The sequence below is a fragment of the Hyaloscypha bicolor genome, assembly GCF_002865645.1.
Source record: "Hyaloscypha bicolor E unplaced genomic scaffold K444scaffold_113, whole genome shotgun sequence".
Taxonomy (NCBI): Eukaryota; Fungi; Ascomycota; class Leotiomycetes; order Helotiales; family Hyaloscyphaceae; genus Hyaloscypha; species Hyaloscypha bicolor.
Window position 1 is genome coordinate 780,052 of NW_020194615.1, and position 19,079 is coordinate 799,130.

Sequence of the window (19,079 nt, forward strand, 5' to 3'; positions counted from 1 at the left end):
TCCAGTATATCTTCGTATCTGAGAAATCGTGTCGAAGTTGTGGGAAATCAATGACCTCGCAGCCTCCAACCAGCTCTTCTAAGGTTTTTGTGATCCCTTCTGATTTCTCCGATCTGCCTTTGCGTTAAGTCTGCAAACTTTCTGGGGTGATAGGCTGGAGATACTCACGACTCGAACCTTCCAAAGTTCCCAACGTCTGTGCCAATCAACACCGCAGGCCGGGGACCCGCGCTGATCGCTTTGTAGACATCGACGTAGCAATGAATAGCATATACCAGCGTCCCCGCCTTCACCCCCTTGAAAGCCTCCGGATCCTGCACCACTTTATAGCCCAAGCTACCGAGAAACTCGTTGTCCAAACCCGTGAACTGCGGATCCTGCAACACAACCTCCAACCCCTTTCCAAGTACACTGATAATTGTCTGCAAAGCAGCAAGCTGCGTAGCACTAGCACGTCTTCCTTCCCTTCTCGAGTTCTGCAGACTGCCCATGCCGAGGAAGACGACGTTGCCAATCTTCCTCCTCTCCTGTCCCTCCCCGAGTAAAGCCTTGATCTCCAAGCACGCAGGGCTTGCCTCCCACTGTTTCTTCCAGTGTTCGAACTCCTGCTTCAATTCTTCGTGTGTGCGAGCGATGTAGCTGACACCATTGAGAACGAAGTCTCCGCCTTGAAGCAGCGCTGTTGTCTTTAGCCCTTCGGTCTTCCCCTTCCTGTTCGGGGCGTCAACAACATGTGTCCATCCCTCATCGTCCAGTATCTCTCTCCTCTTCGTGTGCACGACCGTCTTCTTCTTCTCGTCGGTGTTCGCAGTCGTCGAGGGTTTCTTCTTGCGAGGCATTGTTGCCACAAACCGACGCCCAAATTTAGCCTAACAAGCCTCCTAATAGACCATCAATCTCAGATCCAGGCGCCAGGTCCGGTATGCACTGCTCGTGTAGGTTCAGGAATCAAACAATCAATCAATCTGCCGCACCCCTCACATCAATGGGCTCGCGAATCCCAAAGTCAGGATCGTAAAGAAAATCGGGATGTGTGCTCAAAACGGAAGCGGTGTGATTCTGCCGGAGAACATGCAGGACCTCGTGAGACCCCTAACAATAAAGCCACGCTTCACACAGAGCCGAGAGCGCCGCCTTTTTGATAGTGGGCATTGAAACCTGGCGATGCGCCGTGATTGTGACGAGGTGACGCGATGTGAAGTAACATCGTTGTATTGAATATCGGAATTGCAGGAGACGCACGGGAAGGAGATCAGACAGGCGCTCCTTCAGGTCAGCACAGTCAGTCACATTAGTTGTTCACATCCAGAGCAGCATTTCACGGCTTTGAAGTCCAAGAAAGTGGCACGGTGAGGCCGAAGGGGGGCTCAAAGCCCGAGTAGCTGAAGTACTACGTAAGCAGGGCCGATGGCTGAAGTGAAGTGTCTGTCAGCTTACTGCACAAACTCGATTCTCGTTCACCGGCACTAGGGGGCAAATCCCATCCTTCACCCTCTCTCCCGAACGGTCCCCGATCCTCCTTTCCAATTGCCGAATCTTGCTTGATTCCCAATTTCTAGAAGCAAAGGGCCGTTTTCAGACAGACAATGGATCGTTCGATTCTTCAGCGGCTACTTGTGACTTGTTACTTGGTACTCCGTACTCCGTACCTCTCGCGCCTCGAACGGGAGTCTCGCCACGCCCTCCCGAGCGCCAACTCCCGCCGTCCCGTTGGTCAGCTCCGCTGCCTTCCCCTCCAAGCGCTACCCCTCCCCCCGCGCTGATTCGCGGCACGCTCGTGCTCAGCTGCAAATCATCTGTGGCCCTGGGAGGCGCTACTCCCGATCCCGCTTAGCCGCTCTGCACGAATGCCAATCCCGCGCGCTGAGTGGCTGGGCAAAATACATGCTCTCGCTCCACAGCCTTCTTGCCGCCCAGCTGCACGAGCCGAATCGGTCGCTCTGCTGGCCGGCGACCACTCAACGCTGCTGCAGCTGCCCCCACAGCATGCCGGTGGAAATGCGCATCGCAACCATCGCACACCACCGCACACCTCGCTCTGTCGGCGCTGGCTGGCCGGTGGAACAAAAGGGCGCCCGCAGCCAGATCGGCCGCGACCTCTTCACGCCTGCTAATACTTCCACTCAGCGAACGACCTTCGATTCTGTACGACGTCCGTTGACCGACGACTTGCACCTCCCTTCAACACACGATCTGGTATCTGAGTTGGGTTGAGCAAGTGAGCGAGCGAGCGAGTGGAAGAAACGAACAGACAGTGTAGATCACCATGTTCTCGTCGCTCTTATCCGTTGCTGTTATCGCCGTGTGGTTGGGAGGATGGCTGCAGAGCGTGGGAGCGCACACGGTGCTCACGTATCCCGGGTGGAGGGGAGACAATCTGGTGACGAATGATACCTTTCCGTATGGAATGCAGTGGATGTATCCTTGTGAGTACTTTTCTCGTTTGGCTTCAACCGGGAGAGAGGGGATGAAGAGAGAAGAGGAGGATGGAGATGGGACGAAAGCTGGGATAGAGGAGCAGGTTGAATTGTTCTGCTCTGCAGCTTTGCAATGCAAGCTCGACGATTCTCTTTTCCTCCTGGCGGCTGAACTTGGGCATTGCCTCACGCCTCCACCTCGAGGAGAGGCTGTGGGGTTGCTCTGCTTTGCAGTGCACTGCAAGCTTCACTCTCTTCCTCCCTTCGATAGCTCCAGAAAACCTCTCATCTGCACCTCTTCTCCCGCTCCAGCCATCATCTCCAGAGCTCAACTAACCCGTTTCTTCCCCAGGCGGCGGCATGCGCACAACCACAAACCGAACACTCTGGCCCACGACCGGCGGAGCAATCGCCCTCCAACCAGGCTGGTTCCAAGGCCACGCCACCGCCTTCTTCTACATGAATATGGGCTTCGGCACAGATGGGCCCGACCACGGACCACCCAACATGTCCTTCCCCATGGTGCCCGTCTTCCAGATCGTCGGCCCATCAAAGAATCCCTATCCAGGAACATTCTGTCTTCCTCAGGTGCCGCTGCCGAGTGGAATACCGACGCCGAATGTGGGCGACAACGCGACGATTCAGGTGGTGGAGACGGCTATACATGGAGCTGCGTTGTATTCTGTAAGTTCTCCTTTTCCCCTGCTGAAAAATCCAAAGCTGACGAGCGGAAAAGTGCGTAGACATCACCTTCGCGGATCCCAAAGACGTCGCCGAGGTAAACGAAACAAACTGCTTCAACAGCACTGACATCTCATTCAACAACGTCTACTCGATCGCCATTGGCGGCTCCACTTCATCCGCATCACAAACCCTCTCGAGAATACCGTTATTACCGGTGGCCCTGCTCGGAATCGCGTGGATGGTTCTGCTATGAATGAGCTGAAGTGTCGAGCCAGAACGTTGTAGATATCCTGTTTCATCATCATCAGATTTCCCGTCCCGTGCGGGCGTCTCCGGTTGTATATTTTGGTGTTGGGGCAAAGCAGGCAAGGAATGAAAGCACTTGGAGTAGTGGCATATACTCTATTTTAATTATCATGAAGACGCTCGTCTCATTGGGTGCGCTTTGATGAAGAGGGGAGGAAGGCGTCGAGGTGCGGGGCTAGGAGAGGAGCACGAAACCAATGCCTGCTACGGTCACAGGATCTAGAGTCGGAATCTATATTTATTCCATGGGGACACTGCTCGCACGCTGTGCTGCTTTTGACAAGGAGGAAGTGAAGAAAACTGCATGCTCCATGAAAATGCATCATTCGTGCCTCATCACCCTATCAACAGCCCATCACCTCTTTCATTTCAATAAGCCTCTAATCTCTCCTGCCACATTCCTGATCCGCGGATCACTTGCCTTTCCCACTGCAGTACTAACCGCTTTCTCAATCCCATAAACATCCTTCGCCGCGCTCTTGATCTCATCGTCAAGCGTGAGCAACGTCCCAGTAGCAACCAGCGCTCGATACACAGCCTCAGAATCGTTCTGTGTTGAAAGGACCTTGGAAAGTGTATCGAGAACCGCAAGAACGTGCTCAAAAGACGTTTCCTCGGGCTGGGTCTTGAAATAAACGGCGTAGTTGATGTACACCGTGCTTGCCGCAACAAGAAGATTTCGGTTCGATGTGTTGGAGAGGGCTGTAGTAATGACGTTCTGGATCTTGTCGAACTCCTGTATTGCCAGCGCTCGGCCTTCTGCTGATTCAAAGAGATTGGCGAAGGCGCGGACGGCCATCATCACGTGGTTTTCTGCTGGAGATTGAGTCTCTGTTGCTCCTTGCTCGAGGACATCGACTATGCTTCCACCACGGGGATGCTTGAAGCTTGCTGTCATGGGTGCTACGGCCAACAGCCGCAGAAGGTCGAGACCCGGTAGGCGGTCCTTATAGGGCCAGACTGTGGTGAGCTTGATTGCAAGGTCCAGACCTCCGGGAACGCTCTGTGATGTTTTCGTTGCGCCAGAAGACTCGAGGTGGGTGGCCAAACTGGAGAGAACCTTGAGTTCTGTTGGGTTCAGCGACAAATCCTTGTGACCACCAGCAATCAATGCCTGATTCAACTCCTGGACCTTCTTTTGAAGTGGCGGAATTCGAGCAACGAGGATTGCGAGGTACTCTTTTTGCGGCAGGATCTTAGGCGGAGGGGCGACGGTAGGTATGCTGGCTTCTCCTGGTCGGTATCGATTATCACTTCCCCATGGATCCGAACCAGCTGGGCCTGGTTCTACCTGGCCAATCGTTGCTCCTTTTGTATTTGTTGTGATGAAATTGGCGACTTGGTCCAGGTAGGTGATGGGAAGTTCGTTGTCTTGAATGAACTTTGTTGCTGCTTCGTAGGGATTTTGTGAAAGGTTGTACGGTAACTTTAAAGGAGGCTTGCCATCTTCGATATCGACATCGAAGACATAGTCGTAGTCCTTCCCCAGATAGTCAACCTAGAAGATATTAGAAACGACGCGATTTCGAGGGGTTTTAATTGACCTTCTTCCCACTGCTCCCCACGGCATCAACAACAGTTCCAACACTGATCCATTGCTGTTGGCCTTGAAATGTTAGCAAAATCTCGAACATCTGGAACGATCAACATACTAGCAGACCACTGATGCGCAGTGACACTTCCATTCAACTCTCGGATCATCTGAACTTGTCCTTCCTTGGTACCCAGCTTTGTCGCTAAGAACTCCGGTCCAGGTAATTGCTCCATATTGACCCCCCCCATTTGCTGTTGGGGAATCGAAGACTCCTTCACCGCATCCTCGAATTTTCGAATCGTTTCGGCATCAGCCAACCTCTCCGGGCTCCTTGTGAAGACGCGGACAAATCTATCACTCGTCCCGCTGACAATATCTCCGGTTTCCGCACAAACAGCCACTGCCCAAACAGAAATAGCCGGGTGGGTGATGGTTTGTATGCATTCCGTGCCTTTCCATATTCTGAGTGTTCTGTCCTCGCCCGAGCTGACAATTTCTCCGGTAGGGAGAGCGGCCAATGAATAGATGAAACCTTCGTGGCCGAAAAGGGTGGCGATTTGCTTGCCTCCCAGTGTCCAAAGTGCGATGGATCCATCATTGTCGGCCGAGGCAAAGTCTGCTTTGGAAGGATGGCCTTTTGGAACTCGACACAGAGCTCGAATGGGGTGCTTGCTCCCTTGCCACGACTTCAACAGCTTTCCCGACCTGTGAAATATTCGAATCTTCTTGTCTGCGCAACCGGTAACAATTGTTTCCGGATCAAAAGCCAAGACTGCCCAGACATTGCCTTCATGGTGGAGTGTAGCTTCGCATTCCCATTTTCCAATCGGCCATACCCTCGCATCATTATCCCATGATCCACTGACAATGAATTTGCCATCTGGGGAGACATCCAGCGCGCAGACGTTGTCGCCATGTCCAATGAGCATCGCATCAGCGTTGTCCTCTGGGGCTTTCGAAGGCGGCCGAATGTCAATAACCAGATCCTTTCCTCCAGATACCACCAGGCCTTCAGTGTATTCTTCGTTTGGAGGGAGGTAGGCGACTGAATTAACAAATCGTGGGGCGTGAGAGGAGATTTTGGCATCGTAGACGGGAGGGTTGTCTGCCAAAAGGGACCATAATCGAACAGTGCCGTCTCGGGAAGCTGAAATAATCGCTTTGGGGGTGGGGAAGACTAGAGAGCGGACCTGGGGGAGAATTTATGAGTATATAGCCTCAGTGGCAGTGGCAGTGGCCAGTGTTGTGGTTGAGGGGAGGCTGCTCACATCATCTTCGTGACCAGTAAGAGAAGCCGAAAGCTTGAATTCGGCCATGTTGGCCTGCTATGTTCAAAGCTAACGACTGTAATACAGCTTCGTGGTCGATATCAAGCTGTTGTCAAGGTTGTGGTGTTGTCATTCCATGGTGGTCTTTTGATTTCTGTTGTTGATGCTGAGAAAGCCGCAGCGAGGCGGAGGAACGAGCGACTCTTATCGTTATCCGGTGCAACAATAATCCGGCGGTGCTATGACGCTAGCCCACTAGCGCAGTTTTGGAAATTCGAATCAGTCATGGACAGGCAAGATGGCTGCAACCTCCCCCCTTTCCTGCCACGAAGGGCCCTTGGACTGTGGAATAGCATTCAAGTGCGCTCTCTGTTGACGTAGAAGTTGAGAGGAGGAGTCCCATCTACGGCATCGGCATCATTGCGACCTACACGAAGTAACGACTTTTTACGACCCGTGCAACGAATCTTCTTATCTTGGCTACATCACCCTCGTTTTCTCGACCGCAGTTCTTCCCTCGCACCATCTCTCGTTACGAATCAGTCCCATACATCCTTTCTTTGCGCACAGCAAGCCTTTCATTACTCGACCCCTATGTCTCGATCTCTTCCTCTCCTTGAATCTACAACCATGGCAGGAGGACTGGAGACCCCGAAGACCTATGTTCCTTTGACGTGCCATGGCCACTCAAGACCCGTTACGCACATCAACTTCTCTTCTATCGGCCCAGAAGGCGAATACTACATGATTTCTGCTTGCAAAGGTATGCTTCTTCGGCTCTGCTGGTCGTGGCAGCACTGACAAAAGCAGACAATAATCCTATGCTCCGTGATGGCGTCACCGGAGATTGGTATGTTCTCGAGGGAGCGCGGGGTTGAAGCAAAGGCTGATGTTCTAGGATTGGAACCTTTTTCGGACATAAAGGCGCTGTCTACCAGGCTCGACTCTCTCCGGATACGCAGTATGCTGCTACAGCTTCTGCAGATTTCACCGCGTATATTATTTGCCTCGGTGGTCCAACATTTGCTAACCCATCTGCAGCAAAATATGGGACACCCATTCTGGCGAAGTTACCTACACCCTCCAGCATCACCACATTGTCCGTGCCGTCGCATTTCCTCCTCACTCTGGCAACCTTCTTGCGACAGGTGGTATGGAAAAGAAGCTTCGAATCTTCGACCTCGACCGAGTCGACACCTCTGCACCCGTGAACGGCAATAGCTTGATGAACGGAAATGCGAATGGCGCATCAGACCACAAGACGATAACTGCTGATATGGGCTTCGAAGTTGGCGCAGGAGTCCATGGCGGAATGATCAAGTCTATCGTCTGGACTCAAGACCCGAACATCCTTGTTACGGCAGCAGACGACAAAGTCATCCGTTGGTGGGATCTTCAGAGCCAGTCTGTAGTGCAGGAGCAGGTCGTCCAGGGTGACATTGGCTCCTGTGAATTCACAAACATCAAGGGCGAGCCAGGTGATATTGGTGGTGGTCTTCCAATCCTGACGATTGCTGCAGGCAAGATGGTATACTTCTATGGCGGACCTGATGCTCGGACGTTGATCAAGAGTATCCCTCTACCGTATGAAGTTGCAAGTGTTGCTTTACATCCAATTGAGAAGAAGTTTGTCACTGGTGGCATAAAAGATACCTGGGCCAAGGTGTACGATTATGATACCGAGCAGGAAACCGGTAGGTGATCCATGCACATCCGCGACTAAGCTAACATTTCATAGACCTACATAAAGGCCACCACGGCCCCATCTGGAGCATCAGTTTCTCCCCAGACGGCAAGCTTTACGCTACAGGGAGTGAGGATGGCACGATCAAGATGTGGAAAAATTGTCAAGGCTCTTTTGGCTTGTGGCGCGCACAAGACTAGTCTTGGGAATTGTCTGGATTGAGATACCATCATAGGCGTTTAAGGTGTTCTTTGCCAGGATTACAAATATCTGCCCCACTGAGAATGGGTCGGTGATCAGCTTGGTATTCTCTGAAGAGCGTCTAAAATAGAGAGCGAGATTCACGTCGGAAAATGCGGGGATCATTTCGAGAGACAATATTTGACTGGCGAAGTTTACATTCGAGTCGAGTTGATTCGTCCAATCGTAATTCAAGTTGAGCTTCTTGATGTCATACGCTGCATTCTATGGATGCCTTGGAGAACGAGACAAAATTATTCAAGCGTGTCTTTTAGTGCCATGTTGACCTTGTTTGCCTTTATTTTCAGCTTCCCTTAGGCAAGAATAACCCAAGCTTCATCGTCAACATCCTAAGCCCACCCCTGCTGTTTTTCATCCCTTCTCTGCTTCCCTTCTTTTAAATCAATCCCTTCAATACATCACACTGCCCGTCTTCGGGATCTTCAATATCCCCGCCGTCGTCAACGCCTCCGCAAGCGCGAAAATCATCCCATCACACCCCTTCGCAGCAATGATATCAATCGTTACCGGCAGGTACTCTTCCTTCAGCGTGATGGTCGAATTATACGCCGCCTGGCCAACTGTTTCCTGTTAGCATTTCCCTCTCCCATATCTTGACAACTGACTTCACTTACTCGGGAAGACGAAATCCGGCACCTCACTCAACGGACTCACTCGACTCAGCCCGAATCCAGTGGGCGGACCAGGTGCACTAAAGTACACGTTCCTATAATTCGAGCTTCCATCACTACCGACATAAATCAACACACTATCACTGCATGTCTCCTCACTCGGCAACACAACTTTACTAGCGAACCAATCCATGAACACGGTTTTGTTCTGCAATGCTTGGACGGAGGCGTCTGCTGAGACGTTGTTCTGTCCGAATGCCCAGCGGACGAGGGGAACGGGGTCGATGAATGGTCGGCGACCTTGGTGTGCGGCTGCGTAGTCGGCGTGAAAGGGGAGGGTGAAGAGAGAGTATTGTTGTCGAGAGATGAGGACTGGATAGACGATTCCTAGGTATGAGGAAAGGGATGCACCGCCCGCTGCTGCGGGGGCGCTGGCTGACCACAGTGTGCTCAAAGTTATTGGCGTTGGTGTCGGTGCTCCAAGGAATGTCTGCAGTTTCGAAAGAAAGTCCACGAGGATGGAATCTGCTTCATTATCCCTTGTTGTGGGGAAGCCGGAAGTAAGAATCTTCCTGGGGAAGGATTTGAAACTCGAAGTGATGTTGGTCAAGTATAGAGCTTTTGCGGCTTCATGCCAGAGGTATGGATCCCGGGTTAGGAAACCAGCTGTGTCGAGGTTTGGAGAAAGAGGCATCACATGATCGAGGGGGACGAGGCCATGAGATGGTCTATTTCCAAAGCAGCCGTTGACTTCTGAGGGACCGCGGATGGAACTTCCAGTGTCGGAGCCCAGACCGATGTCAAGCCAGTCGTATGCGCCTATCCCGGCTCCGGGGCCAGAAGAGGAGGAGGATGGGTCCTGGTACCCGTCGCCGCGGATGTTGAAGGGAGAGTGGTAGTCGACCCAATCCGCGGTTGCGGTTTCTCCGTTGGCGAACTGCGAGGTCTTCATCTTGCCGATGATGATGGCGCCAGCATCGATGAGTCTTTGTACTGCGGTTGCGGTCACGGTGCGGGGTGGGTAGAGATCGTAGTATGCCCGATTCCCACAGCTGGTTTTGATGCCTGCAATGTCGTAGATATCCTTGATTCCGACTCTGACACCTGCGAGGGGCTTGTCTGCTGTCTTGGTATAGTACATTTTTGACGGGACGCCAATTGTCAAGCTCTGGGCTCCTGGGATGGCAGCGCTGAGGATGGAGTATGAGCCATCGGTGTTGGGTTTCAGGCCCTCGGTGAAGGCGCCTTGCACATCGGAGTAGAGTCTGTAGGCTTGGAAGACTTCACCGGTTGAGGCAGACATGAAATATGGACCCGCCGGGACTGCAGTCCTCCAACCGGTGAAATTGTACCCTTGGCTTTGGATCGAGGAAGTGTATGCTCGAGCTGGCATGAAGAATTTGGTTCCGAACTCGGTGAGTGCTGCTCCGAGGGGATACTTGACTGTTGCTGGAGCTGATCCAGAATGGGTGAGATAGATTGCTGGATAATATTAGATGTGTGCCGAACAATTAAAGGGGGGTCCAACATTGCAAGAATCCGACATTGAAGACATCGTCTGAAGCTGTGTAGTTGCTTACAAGTGTCGGGAAGACGTTGGTTGTGAATTGGCTTGACGAGTCAACCATAACAGTGAGAGGGATCAAGTCGATATCGGTTCCCCTCGACGCAGAAGTCAACATATCAGCCGTCGCTGAGATGGCTGTCACAGCTTCAGGAGCAGCATAATAGTTGATTCCATTCACGACAAGAGTCTGGCCAGAGGAGGACACCGAGGCACTGGCAGCAGCGGCCAAAGCCAAGAGATGCAGTAATCCCTTTACCATCTTGACCAACGACTGACAATAGCAGAGAGGAACAAACTACATGGCCCAACATCACGGAAAACACATCGAAGATATAATGGAGTACCCCACCTTTGCTCCAACCCAGGGACGGACGTTTATGGGAGATACCCGGACAAGAGGCTCGTTCCTGTGTCTCCAGCTCGTTGGAACTGATAAGGAACAGCGTGCGAGAACAGCATTGGTCCATGATATTTGATGGCGTCTTGAGGCGTTCCATCTGCTGCCAACTTTAGGACCCGGAGGCCTCGGTAAACTACCGAGACTGCTTGAAGCATGCGACGGATGAATGGTCCCTTCGGCGTGGAATAAGTACTCTGCTACCAGGCCAGATGTGACATACATGCGTTTTCAACAACGGGATGTCTGTGGGCAGATAGTCAGTGGGGGTGTTGGGAGATTACTAATTGACTTGGTGAAAAGGAGATCTTAGGACCTTCCAGTTTGAGAAGAGGGTAGCGAGGGGTGAGTCACGCGAATGGCACTCCTAAGCCAAGAGAAACCTTTCCATTGGACACTGTTTCTAATCCTTTCTACATTCATGAATTATAACCTCATTCCCGTTCTACGGCGGAAGAATTAGTTGTATGGGTATGGGTTCACCAGCGTAGCAGGTGTGTCGGTCCTGTAATCACCTGTGATGAGATGCTCAAACGTAGCCGAGTAGTCCACTCTCGGCGACAAGCTGTCGAGGCCCCACAGGTTCTGCAAGAACTTGAGGATGGAAGTATGTGTGTATTCTCCCCCGTTGTTTCGTCCCTTGTTCTCGACAACCCCCTTGGAAACCCAAGGTGAGATGAGAAGAGTAGGGACGCGAACACCAAGACGCTTGAAGTCGAAAGTGATGTTCTTTCCATCTGGCGCGGTCTCGGTGTACAGGATACCATCACCAGCGGGGACGTTTACTGGGGGTGGGACGTGGTCGCCGAAACCTCCGTGCTCGTCGAAGGTCAAGATGAAGAGTGTCTCCTCCCATTGTGGGGAGTTGCGGACCGCCTCGTAGATACCCTTGATGAAGTTCTCCCCAAGAGTGATCGGGGATGGCGGGTGGAATGACTGGTAAGAACAGCATTCGGGGTTGATGTATGTGAATTTTGGTAATCTTCCCGCCTTCGCATCAGCGTAGAATTGCGTGAGGGGAACGATGTTGGTCTTGTAAGCCCCGGAGGTATTGGTCCAGGTATAGAAAGCAGCATCTGGGTTAAAGCCCAGTCCTGGCCCGGTGGTGGAGTTCTGATAGTTCATCCAGCTGATTCCGGCTTCCGAGAGTTGCTGGAAGACTGATCGCTGGGGCAGTCCATAGACGTTGAAAGCGTTGTCATTCTTTCCGTGTCCGTGTGAGGTACCAGAGGTGAGGTAGGCACGGTTAGGGTTGGTTGGGCCAGGGACGGCAGCAAACCATCTGTCGAAAAGGACAAAGTTCTCGGCCATTTCGTTAAAGACACGGACTTGGTCTGGGGTGTAGTAATTAATTGCCTCAGCAGCCCGGGTCTTGTTGAGAGTTTTGAACGTGTAGGACTGCTCCGTCACAAATCCACGCATGTTCTCCCTTTGGTGGCCCGCGTCGACAACTGATTCATCCGGGTGCCAAGTGCTGAAAACTGGAAATTGTTGGTTTCTGAAGGAAACAAAGGGGTTTCCTTACGTTGCATGTTAACACCACTGATGCTGTGGTTTGGATCATCGGGAGCAACGTCGTTAGCTCGAGGTCCCGCACAAACATCGTCCTTTTGCGTGGGGTCGGAAGCGTTCCTGGAGTATGTCAGCCTTGCCTTGAAGGGTTTTCGGGTGTTCTGACATGGAATTGCAGTAGTTGTGATGAAGCAATCCATCAATGTCTTTGCTATAGCTCAGACCACCCGCGAAGGTATCAAAGGATCTGTTCTCCTCAACGAGAATGACAACATTCTTGATCTTGCTCTTCCAGTCCCCCTTGTTTGCAATATTGGGAACAGCCAAAGCGAGGCCGGAGATGGCCGCAACTGTAATAAGTTTAAACCCCACCATTTGTGCAGTTCCGGAAGTGATACAACGGCTGCCTGAGACCTGTCTCAAGGTCTCTCTTGCAGCTATTTATCCTCCCACTGTCGACTTGACAGGAACTGCGGCCTGCCAGCTTGGATAGATCCGACGCACGTGTATCCTGCGAGAGGACATGATCTTCATCGAGGTTGGGCTCATTTCAGAGCGGCACTCCAAGGCCGCATAAACGGCTCGAGCGACCTCTAAAAGGCAGCAGATATGCCCCGGTGCTTGCAGTTGTGATCCCTGACTCTCAGGGTCTCCCATGGACAGCTGCCCTTGGAGTCCCATCCGGTTCTCCGCTGTTGCACATGGTGTGACCATCTGACTCTTACTGGCCACAGCACGAGGCTGGGAAGTCGGCTTCATCCCACAGCAAACTGCTGCTTTATCGTGCAGACAGCCAGGCACATCTTCTGCGGTACCTGTTGATCAGCAATGCCTGGAAAACGATTGGACCGAACGGAAAACTTCTGGAAGTGAAGGTGGGGTTTCGGGCGGGGATCTGCGGCAAGCTTCTGCAAGCGAACTTCCGCAGTCCATTGGGAGGAGGAGCTGGTACACGTGTGTGCTACGGGTCCCCTGTCAATTATCAATCCCTCATATTTCGGTGGAACGATTGCCATTCTCGGTTTGCATAAGAGAGGTAAGTGGGAGAAGTGCAGAAAGTCGATGCCGTGGAAATAAAGTGAGGCGTTTTCCTTCGCCGGCTTGGCTGAGACCCGGGAAGCTTGTTTCTTGGTGGTTGGCTAATCATCGCTCGGCTTGAGCTGCCTTTGGTAGGTAGGTGATTGCGGGTCGGCTTCGGCAACAATGGATTCTCAACCATTTCTACAATGGTTAATGATCGCGCAGAATAGAGGGTATTAGATGATCCTGTTTCACGAGAGACATTTTCAATCTTGTGGACTCATGTTTGGCTGCAAAAGTTTACATTTTCATACTCATGTGCAGCAACCAGGAGCAACCAGAAGCAACGCAAAAGCTTCATTTGTTAAAGTCAACCTCATTAGGGACATAGACGCCTCATTAGGGAAACAATCACCTCTTCAGGCGTACAAAATAAGCATCATGATGCAAAAAGGCCTCATGAGGCACTTCACAACTTCACACGGTTATCCTCACCACCCTCCTCCTCCTGGTCAACAACTTCCTGGCCCTCGACGCCTCCTGCGCCTTCCTTCTCTCCCTGAAGTACCTCACCAGGTGCACCTGCAACAGGGACAGACCCAGCATCCGTGAGAGGAGGGGGGTATGCTGGTGGAAGAGCCGTATTTTCTGGTGGAAGGCTTGTAGTCGCTGGTGCTGCAGCGATCGGCTGGGGAGGCTGTGGTGGTGGTGGCGGTGGTGGAGGGAGATGGATTGTGGGTTCTGGTTGAGGAGCTATTGGGTACACTGGTGGTGGAGGAGGAGGAGGATAAATGACAGTAGTATGGTAATAGTGTATGACTGGTGGGAGATGCATTGGCGGTGCGATCCCAGGGAAGGGAGGTCCTCCTATGCCAGGCTCGTTCCCTACAATATATCAGGATGCTTTTCTGACTAACAGGCAGTAATAATGACAACTTACAAAGGTTTCTCCAGATCTGGAGCTCAGCTCTATACTGGATGAAGTCTGGATTGGTTGCTGCAGAGAAGTGGGGGTCTCTCTGGGAGTTTGCTCGTTGTGCTGGTAGGTGGACATAGATGAGTGATTCCCATGTCCACTGGGGTTTTCTGGTGGGAATCTGATGGAAGAGCTGGTGGATCAACCCAAGCTGGCTTTGGTAAGCTATGGGGATTGTCTGAGAGCTGTTGGAGGTGACTCTATGGTGAACGTTTGGCTGGGAAGACTGTGGCGGTAGTGGTAGTGGTGGAAGATGCATTGGCGGTGCAATGCCTGGGAAGGGAGGTCCTCCGACACCAGGCTGGTGCCCTATAATAATCAGGATGCTTTTCCGAATGACTGGAAGTAATAATAATAACTTACAGAGGTTTCTCCAGATCTGGAGCTCAGATCTATACTGGAAGAAGTCTGGGTTGGTTGCTGCAGAGAAGCGGGGGTCTCTCTGGGAGTTTGCTCGTTGTGCTGGTAGGTGGACATGGAGGATTGCTTCCCATGTCCACTGGGGTTTTCTGGTGGGAATCTGATGGAAGAGCTGGTGGATCAGCTCAAGCTGGCTTTGGTAGGCCATGGTTGATCTGGTGAGGCTGTGGGTGTTGTTGGTTGATAGATGTCGGAGTCGATGTTGTTGATGGAAGGAAGCCGAGTCCAAGTTCTCGAATTCAAAATTGAGAGCCGGCGACACTCGCTAAAGTGCGATTCCAAGCCCCGCAGCCTCCCCCTAAGTGTCCAAGCCCTAACTGACCCGAATCGGACTTTGCAGAGCCGATTCCACCGAAGAATTAACTTCTGCAATGATGCGAATTGCAAGATGCCCCGTTCAACTCGACTTCAAGCAACGCAATGCCCGAAAGAGGCAAGAGAAGGGCATCCTCCGCATGTGGCATCTAACAGCAACATTCCCATTAAGACTTGGAGCTTCTGGATCGTTCCAGCATGCATAGATGATTCTGATGGAAAGGGGGTGGTTGTCACGTGAGCAAATCAAAACAATGGGTCACGTGGCACAAAGACCCCCTGAATGTGTGAAAAGTCAGATTCGTAATTTAATTGGAGGTGCCAAAAGGTTCAAGCTAATTGGATATGGGATATACATGTTTGGCTAATACAACGAGCCACTAGATGATATTCACCTTTCTCTGTCGCGGTTTTTCATGCGGAAAGAAATATGAATTGTACATCCCTGGCCGAAGCAATGAGCGCCTGATTCAAAACAGCCTTCTCTCGAGTTCCTTTGCATGCGAAAGGTTGCGGTTCAGCATACGATAATGGATTTATCATGGTTTCCCATGTCGCTATGAATGTCCCCCCAGCTTTTGGACATTGAAGCGTGCGCATGGAAAAGATGTTGGCACGCTGAAGCCGCAAACTTCGATGTTGGTTTCCTGATAAGAACATTTGTAGTGAATTTGCCTTCGGGAATAACTATTTTCCCGATTTCACTAGCGATTCTGAAGATCGTCGCTTTTCCCTCCAACAAAAAAGAACAACAACAACACCTTCCACCTACGCATCCCCTCCCAGACCACGACCATGACTCACCGGGTCTTGTTCTGTTACCGTTCCCAAATACCAGTAATGCTTCAAAGAATCCACGCCAACCACGGCCCGGATTCACCAGAGTACGAGAACTACAAGATTTGTTACCGGAATTACCTCGAACAAGCAATGATCGAGTGGGGAGGCTTGTGCCCCAGGGCTCAATACCAGGCAGAGATGCTCACCTGGGCTAGACTTTGTCAGTTTCAAGAGTCCGTCCTTGAGCATGCTTGCTGACAAGAATGTAGTTGAGGGCGATTTCCCAGAATTCGAAGAGTTGGTCATGTACCGCAACTAGGAGACTATTTACCCGGTCGAATGGGAACTGTTGCTGACTCCCTCTGGCGGCATGGTCCTCGGGCGAAAGAGAAAAGAGACCAGCGGAACCAGATTCATGGCGGAGAAGATGGCATCGGGATACTCAGCCGCCGATACAAAAGCTGGAGACCTTAGCATGCCAACAACTCCAGACCTCAGCAGACCGGTGACTCAGGTGGAGACACAAGAGCAGACGGACGCAGCGCCGTCTGCATCACACGACGCCCAGTCTCCTCAGGTCACCTCCAATGATGGGGACAACTCGCCAGACGAGAACAATCCGAACCAGCAAGAGGATACAGAGCCATCGGGGGGAGATGGGGATGCCGCGGCAGGTGCCTCAAACAACGCACCAGTCACTCCTGAAAGTCACCTCCAACACAGCTCTCGAAACAATCACCATGGCATACCAAAGCCAGCTTCAGACTATGCTGGAGACGACTCATCAGAAGATGAGTCTCCTGGAGGAGTCAAGTTGTAGGATACTCTAGACCACGGGCGTGGGTCTTGAGCAGCGACCAGGGGTACATGTCTTTGATGGTCAGCGTCTTTTGTAAGAAATGTCGAGTAACAGAGCTCAATGGAGCATGGTTTACACTAATGGAGTATGGTTTACGTTCAATGGAGTATGCTTACGCTCAATGGAGCTCGTAACCGCAATGAGGGCAAGATATGTAGTAACCAAAAATCCAAACACTTGCCTGGGCCCGAAAATGTGCGTTCACTGCTCAAAGATGAAGCAGAGAGTGAGCTTGTGAATCTCCAACTTAGCCGAATCCAATATCCCACACAATACCCTCCAATCGGACCAAGACCTTCGAGAAAAGCATACGCCCACCATGTCTCAGCGCATTTCATACCTGAATACCATTAGGCAGGAATGCATCTCGAGGGAAAGAACCAGTGCAGACGAATTTGCGCATAGCCAATCGCGCATTGAAACGCGTACCAGAGAGCAACGCCCACACCTCCTACCAGCAGACATCGACTCCATAGTAGAATCAACACTGGAGGAAGATGCCTTGTACGGATGTTGTGGTGTGCAACTGTGAATCTTGGTGTACAGATTGGCGTGTCGTTCAAATTTTCTGTGCGGTACGGAAAGCCGTAAGGATCAGAAGACCAAGCGATTTTCGAATCTGGTTTTCGACCTTCGATGTCTGATTTGTGGCACGTGCGCACCCCACCAAAAATCGCCTGTAACCAAAATACCGCATTCTGCAGGCGCAACTACTATTATACTTATATATATAACTTATATAGAGGTAGCTAAAATAAAGCTATTTGCAGTTACTAAATATACTAATATTTATATTTGTCTTTACTATAATATCTCTAGTATTCCCTCTACTTCTGCCTTTACCTCTATTTCTTTTTCTTAACTATTATTAATTTTCCTTTAATTTATATAGTTTATATAATAGATTCTATAAATTATAAGATATATCTTTCTTATTATTATTATTATTCTTACTATTATTTCCTATAATACTCGAAATATCTCTATCTCTATTATTTTCTTTATTCTTATTCTTATTTTCTTTCTTTTTCTCTCTTTTTTTCTTTATTAGTCTCTTTACTTTATTACCTTATTTTAAGAATATTTATAGTTTTAAAGATTAAGGTTTTATAAAGGCTAACTTAAGAAAAGCTAGATCTTTTAGTATTTTATTAAAGTAATATAAGATATATATTCTATTACTATTATTATATTTATAATTATAATAGATTTAGTTAAATTTGCTCTAAACTTATATATATTTTTACTATAAGCCTTTAAAGTTCTTTTTTATATAATTAATATAAGATATAAATACTAAATAGCCTTAAGTTTAACTATATACTATTTCTAAATTTACTATAATCTTCGGATTATTTAAGTTAGCTAGCTTCTTTTTAGAATAAAACTTTATATTTTAAATCTCTAGTATTTTATAAATATTTTTTATAACTTATATTATTTTATTAGAAATATTAAAAAGCTCGAGATAGTATTATTTATTAGTAATAATAGAAAAAGGCTATAAGATATTTAAGAAAGAAAAAAGATTTAATAAATTTAATAAATTATTATTCTAATATTTAATTAGTATTATATTTTAGCTTTTTATATAAAGAAAATATAACTTATTACTTTTTTATAATACCTCGAGTTTTAAAGCCTTTATATTTAAGCTATATTATATTATTTATTTTTATTAAATAAATATAAGTTATTAATATTACTAATATTATATATATTATATCTTTTCTCTTTTTTTAAAGACTTTTTTAGTAATATAATAAAGAATTATATTTACTTTATAATAGAAAGAAAGACTTAAATAATACTTAAAGAAAAAAGAAAAGAGGTAAAAAGAAGGTTAGATATAGTATTATAATTAAAAGAAAAAGAATTAGTTAGAAGAAAAAAAAAGCCTTTTTATAATACTTTTTTCCCGAGAAATAATTATAAATTCGAAGTTATTTTTATATTATAAAAGTTTAAAAAATATAAAAGAACGGATTTATAAATAAACCAAAAAATCGAATTAATTTTTCTAAGCTCTTTTTTTTATAAAGTAATAATAAATTTATAAATAGAGGTAATAATAAAATTAATAAGCTAATTAGAAAATAGAATTAATTTTATAAATAATAATATCTATTATACTAATATTACTTTTATAAAAGAGAATTATAAGATATAATTTCCGGGCTAAATAAGTAAATTAGATAAATTATATTTATAAGTTTATTACTAGTATAATACTAGAATATAGATAGAAAGTCTCTAGTTAAATTTAAAGAATATAGAATTAGATTAGGAAATCTAATAATTTTGGAATTATATAAATAATAAGTTGCCTTCTCTAAATTTTATATTAGTTTCTCGAATTTAGAAAATTATATAGTTATATAATACTAAAATTAAGCTTTCTTTATATATAAAAAATAAAATATTAGTATTATTTTATAATCTAGATATAATATATCTAGATAATATAA

General features: G+C 48.5%; 7 protein-coding genes across 7 annotated transcripts; 3 read left to right on the forward strand and 4 right to left on the reverse strand.

Annotated features, from left to right (window-relative positions):
* Positions 1-164: 164 nt before the first annotated feature.
* On the reverse strand, positions 165-839 carry K444DRAFT_533298 (uncharacterized protein; the record flags this gene model as incomplete). Its single annotated transcript, XM_024875140.1, has 1 exon — positions 165-839. One exon carries the CDS (start codon positions 837-839, stop codon positions 165-167), a length of 675 nt encoding a protein of 224 aa, XP_024734811.1.
* Positions 840-1,969: 1,130 nt separating this feature from the next.
* Positions 1,970-3,354, forward strand: K444DRAFT_592731 (uncharacterized protein; the record flags this gene model as incomplete). The annotated part of the gene is made up of 3 exons (XM_024878263.1): positions 1,970-2,426; positions 2,770-3,101; positions 3,154-3,354. Exons 1-3 carry the CDS (start codon positions 2,267-2,269, stop codon positions 3,352-3,354), a joined length of 693 nt encoding a protein of 230 aa, XP_024734812.1. The 5' UTR covers positions 1,970-2,266.
* A 417-nt stretch (positions 3,355-3,771) lies between these two features.
* K444DRAFT_533336 (PFU-domain-containing protein) lies at positions 3,772-6,257 on the reverse strand (the record flags this gene model as incomplete). Its single annotated transcript, XM_024875144.1, has 4 exons — positions 3,772-4,905; positions 4,952-5,013; positions 5,060-6,131; positions 6,210-6,257. The coding sequence occupies 4 exons, from the start codon at positions 6,255-6,257 to the stop codon at positions 3,772-3,774; spliced, it is 2,316 nt and encodes a 771-aa protein (XP_024734813.1).
* A 582-nt stretch (positions 6,258-6,839) lies between these two features.
* On the forward strand, positions 6,840-8,093 carry K444DRAFT_644353 (WD40 repeat-like protein; the record flags this gene model as incomplete). The annotated part of the gene is made up of 5 exons (XM_024884955.1): positions 6,840-6,972; positions 7,020-7,059; positions 7,108-7,203; positions 7,251-7,903; positions 7,948-8,093. The coding sequence occupies 5 exons, from the start codon at positions 6,840-6,842 to the stop codon at positions 8,091-8,093; spliced, it is 1,068 nt and encodes a 355-aa protein (XP_024734814.1).
* Positions 8,094-8,544: 451 nt separating this feature from the next.
* K444DRAFT_631635 (putative Glutamyl-tRNA amidotransferase subunit A) lies at positions 8,545-10,591 on the reverse strand (the record flags this gene model as incomplete). Its single annotated transcript, XM_024883394.1, has 3 exons — positions 8,545-8,714; positions 8,769-10,247; positions 10,294-10,591. 3 exons carry the CDS (start codon positions 10,589-10,591, stop codon positions 8,545-8,547), a joined length of 1,947 nt encoding a protein of 648 aa, XP_024734815.1.
* A 544-nt stretch (positions 10,592-11,135) lies between these two features.
* Positions 11,136-12,939, reverse strand: K444DRAFT_592742 (phosphoesterase). Its single transcript, XM_024878264.1, has 3 exons — positions 12,408-12,939; positions 12,255-12,361; positions 11,136-12,210 (listed from the first exon to the last, which is right to left on the reverse strand). The coding sequence occupies exons 1-3, from the start codon at positions 12,614-12,616 to the stop codon at positions 11,189-11,191; spliced, it is 1,338 nt and encodes a 445-aa protein (XP_024734816.1). The 5' UTR covers positions 12,617-12,939; the 3' UTR covers positions 11,136-11,188.
* A 2,938-nt stretch (positions 12,940-15,877) lies between these two features.
* K444DRAFT_27252 (uncharacterized protein) lies at positions 15,878-16,754 on the forward strand. Its single transcript, XM_024871484.1, has one exon. It carries the CDS (start codon positions 16,123-16,125, stop codon positions 16,570-16,572), a length of 450 nt encoding a protein of 149 aa, XP_024734817.1. The 5' UTR covers positions 15,878-16,122; the 3' UTR covers positions 16,573-16,754.
* The last annotated feature ends 2,325 nt before the right edge of the window (positions 16,755-19,079 follow it).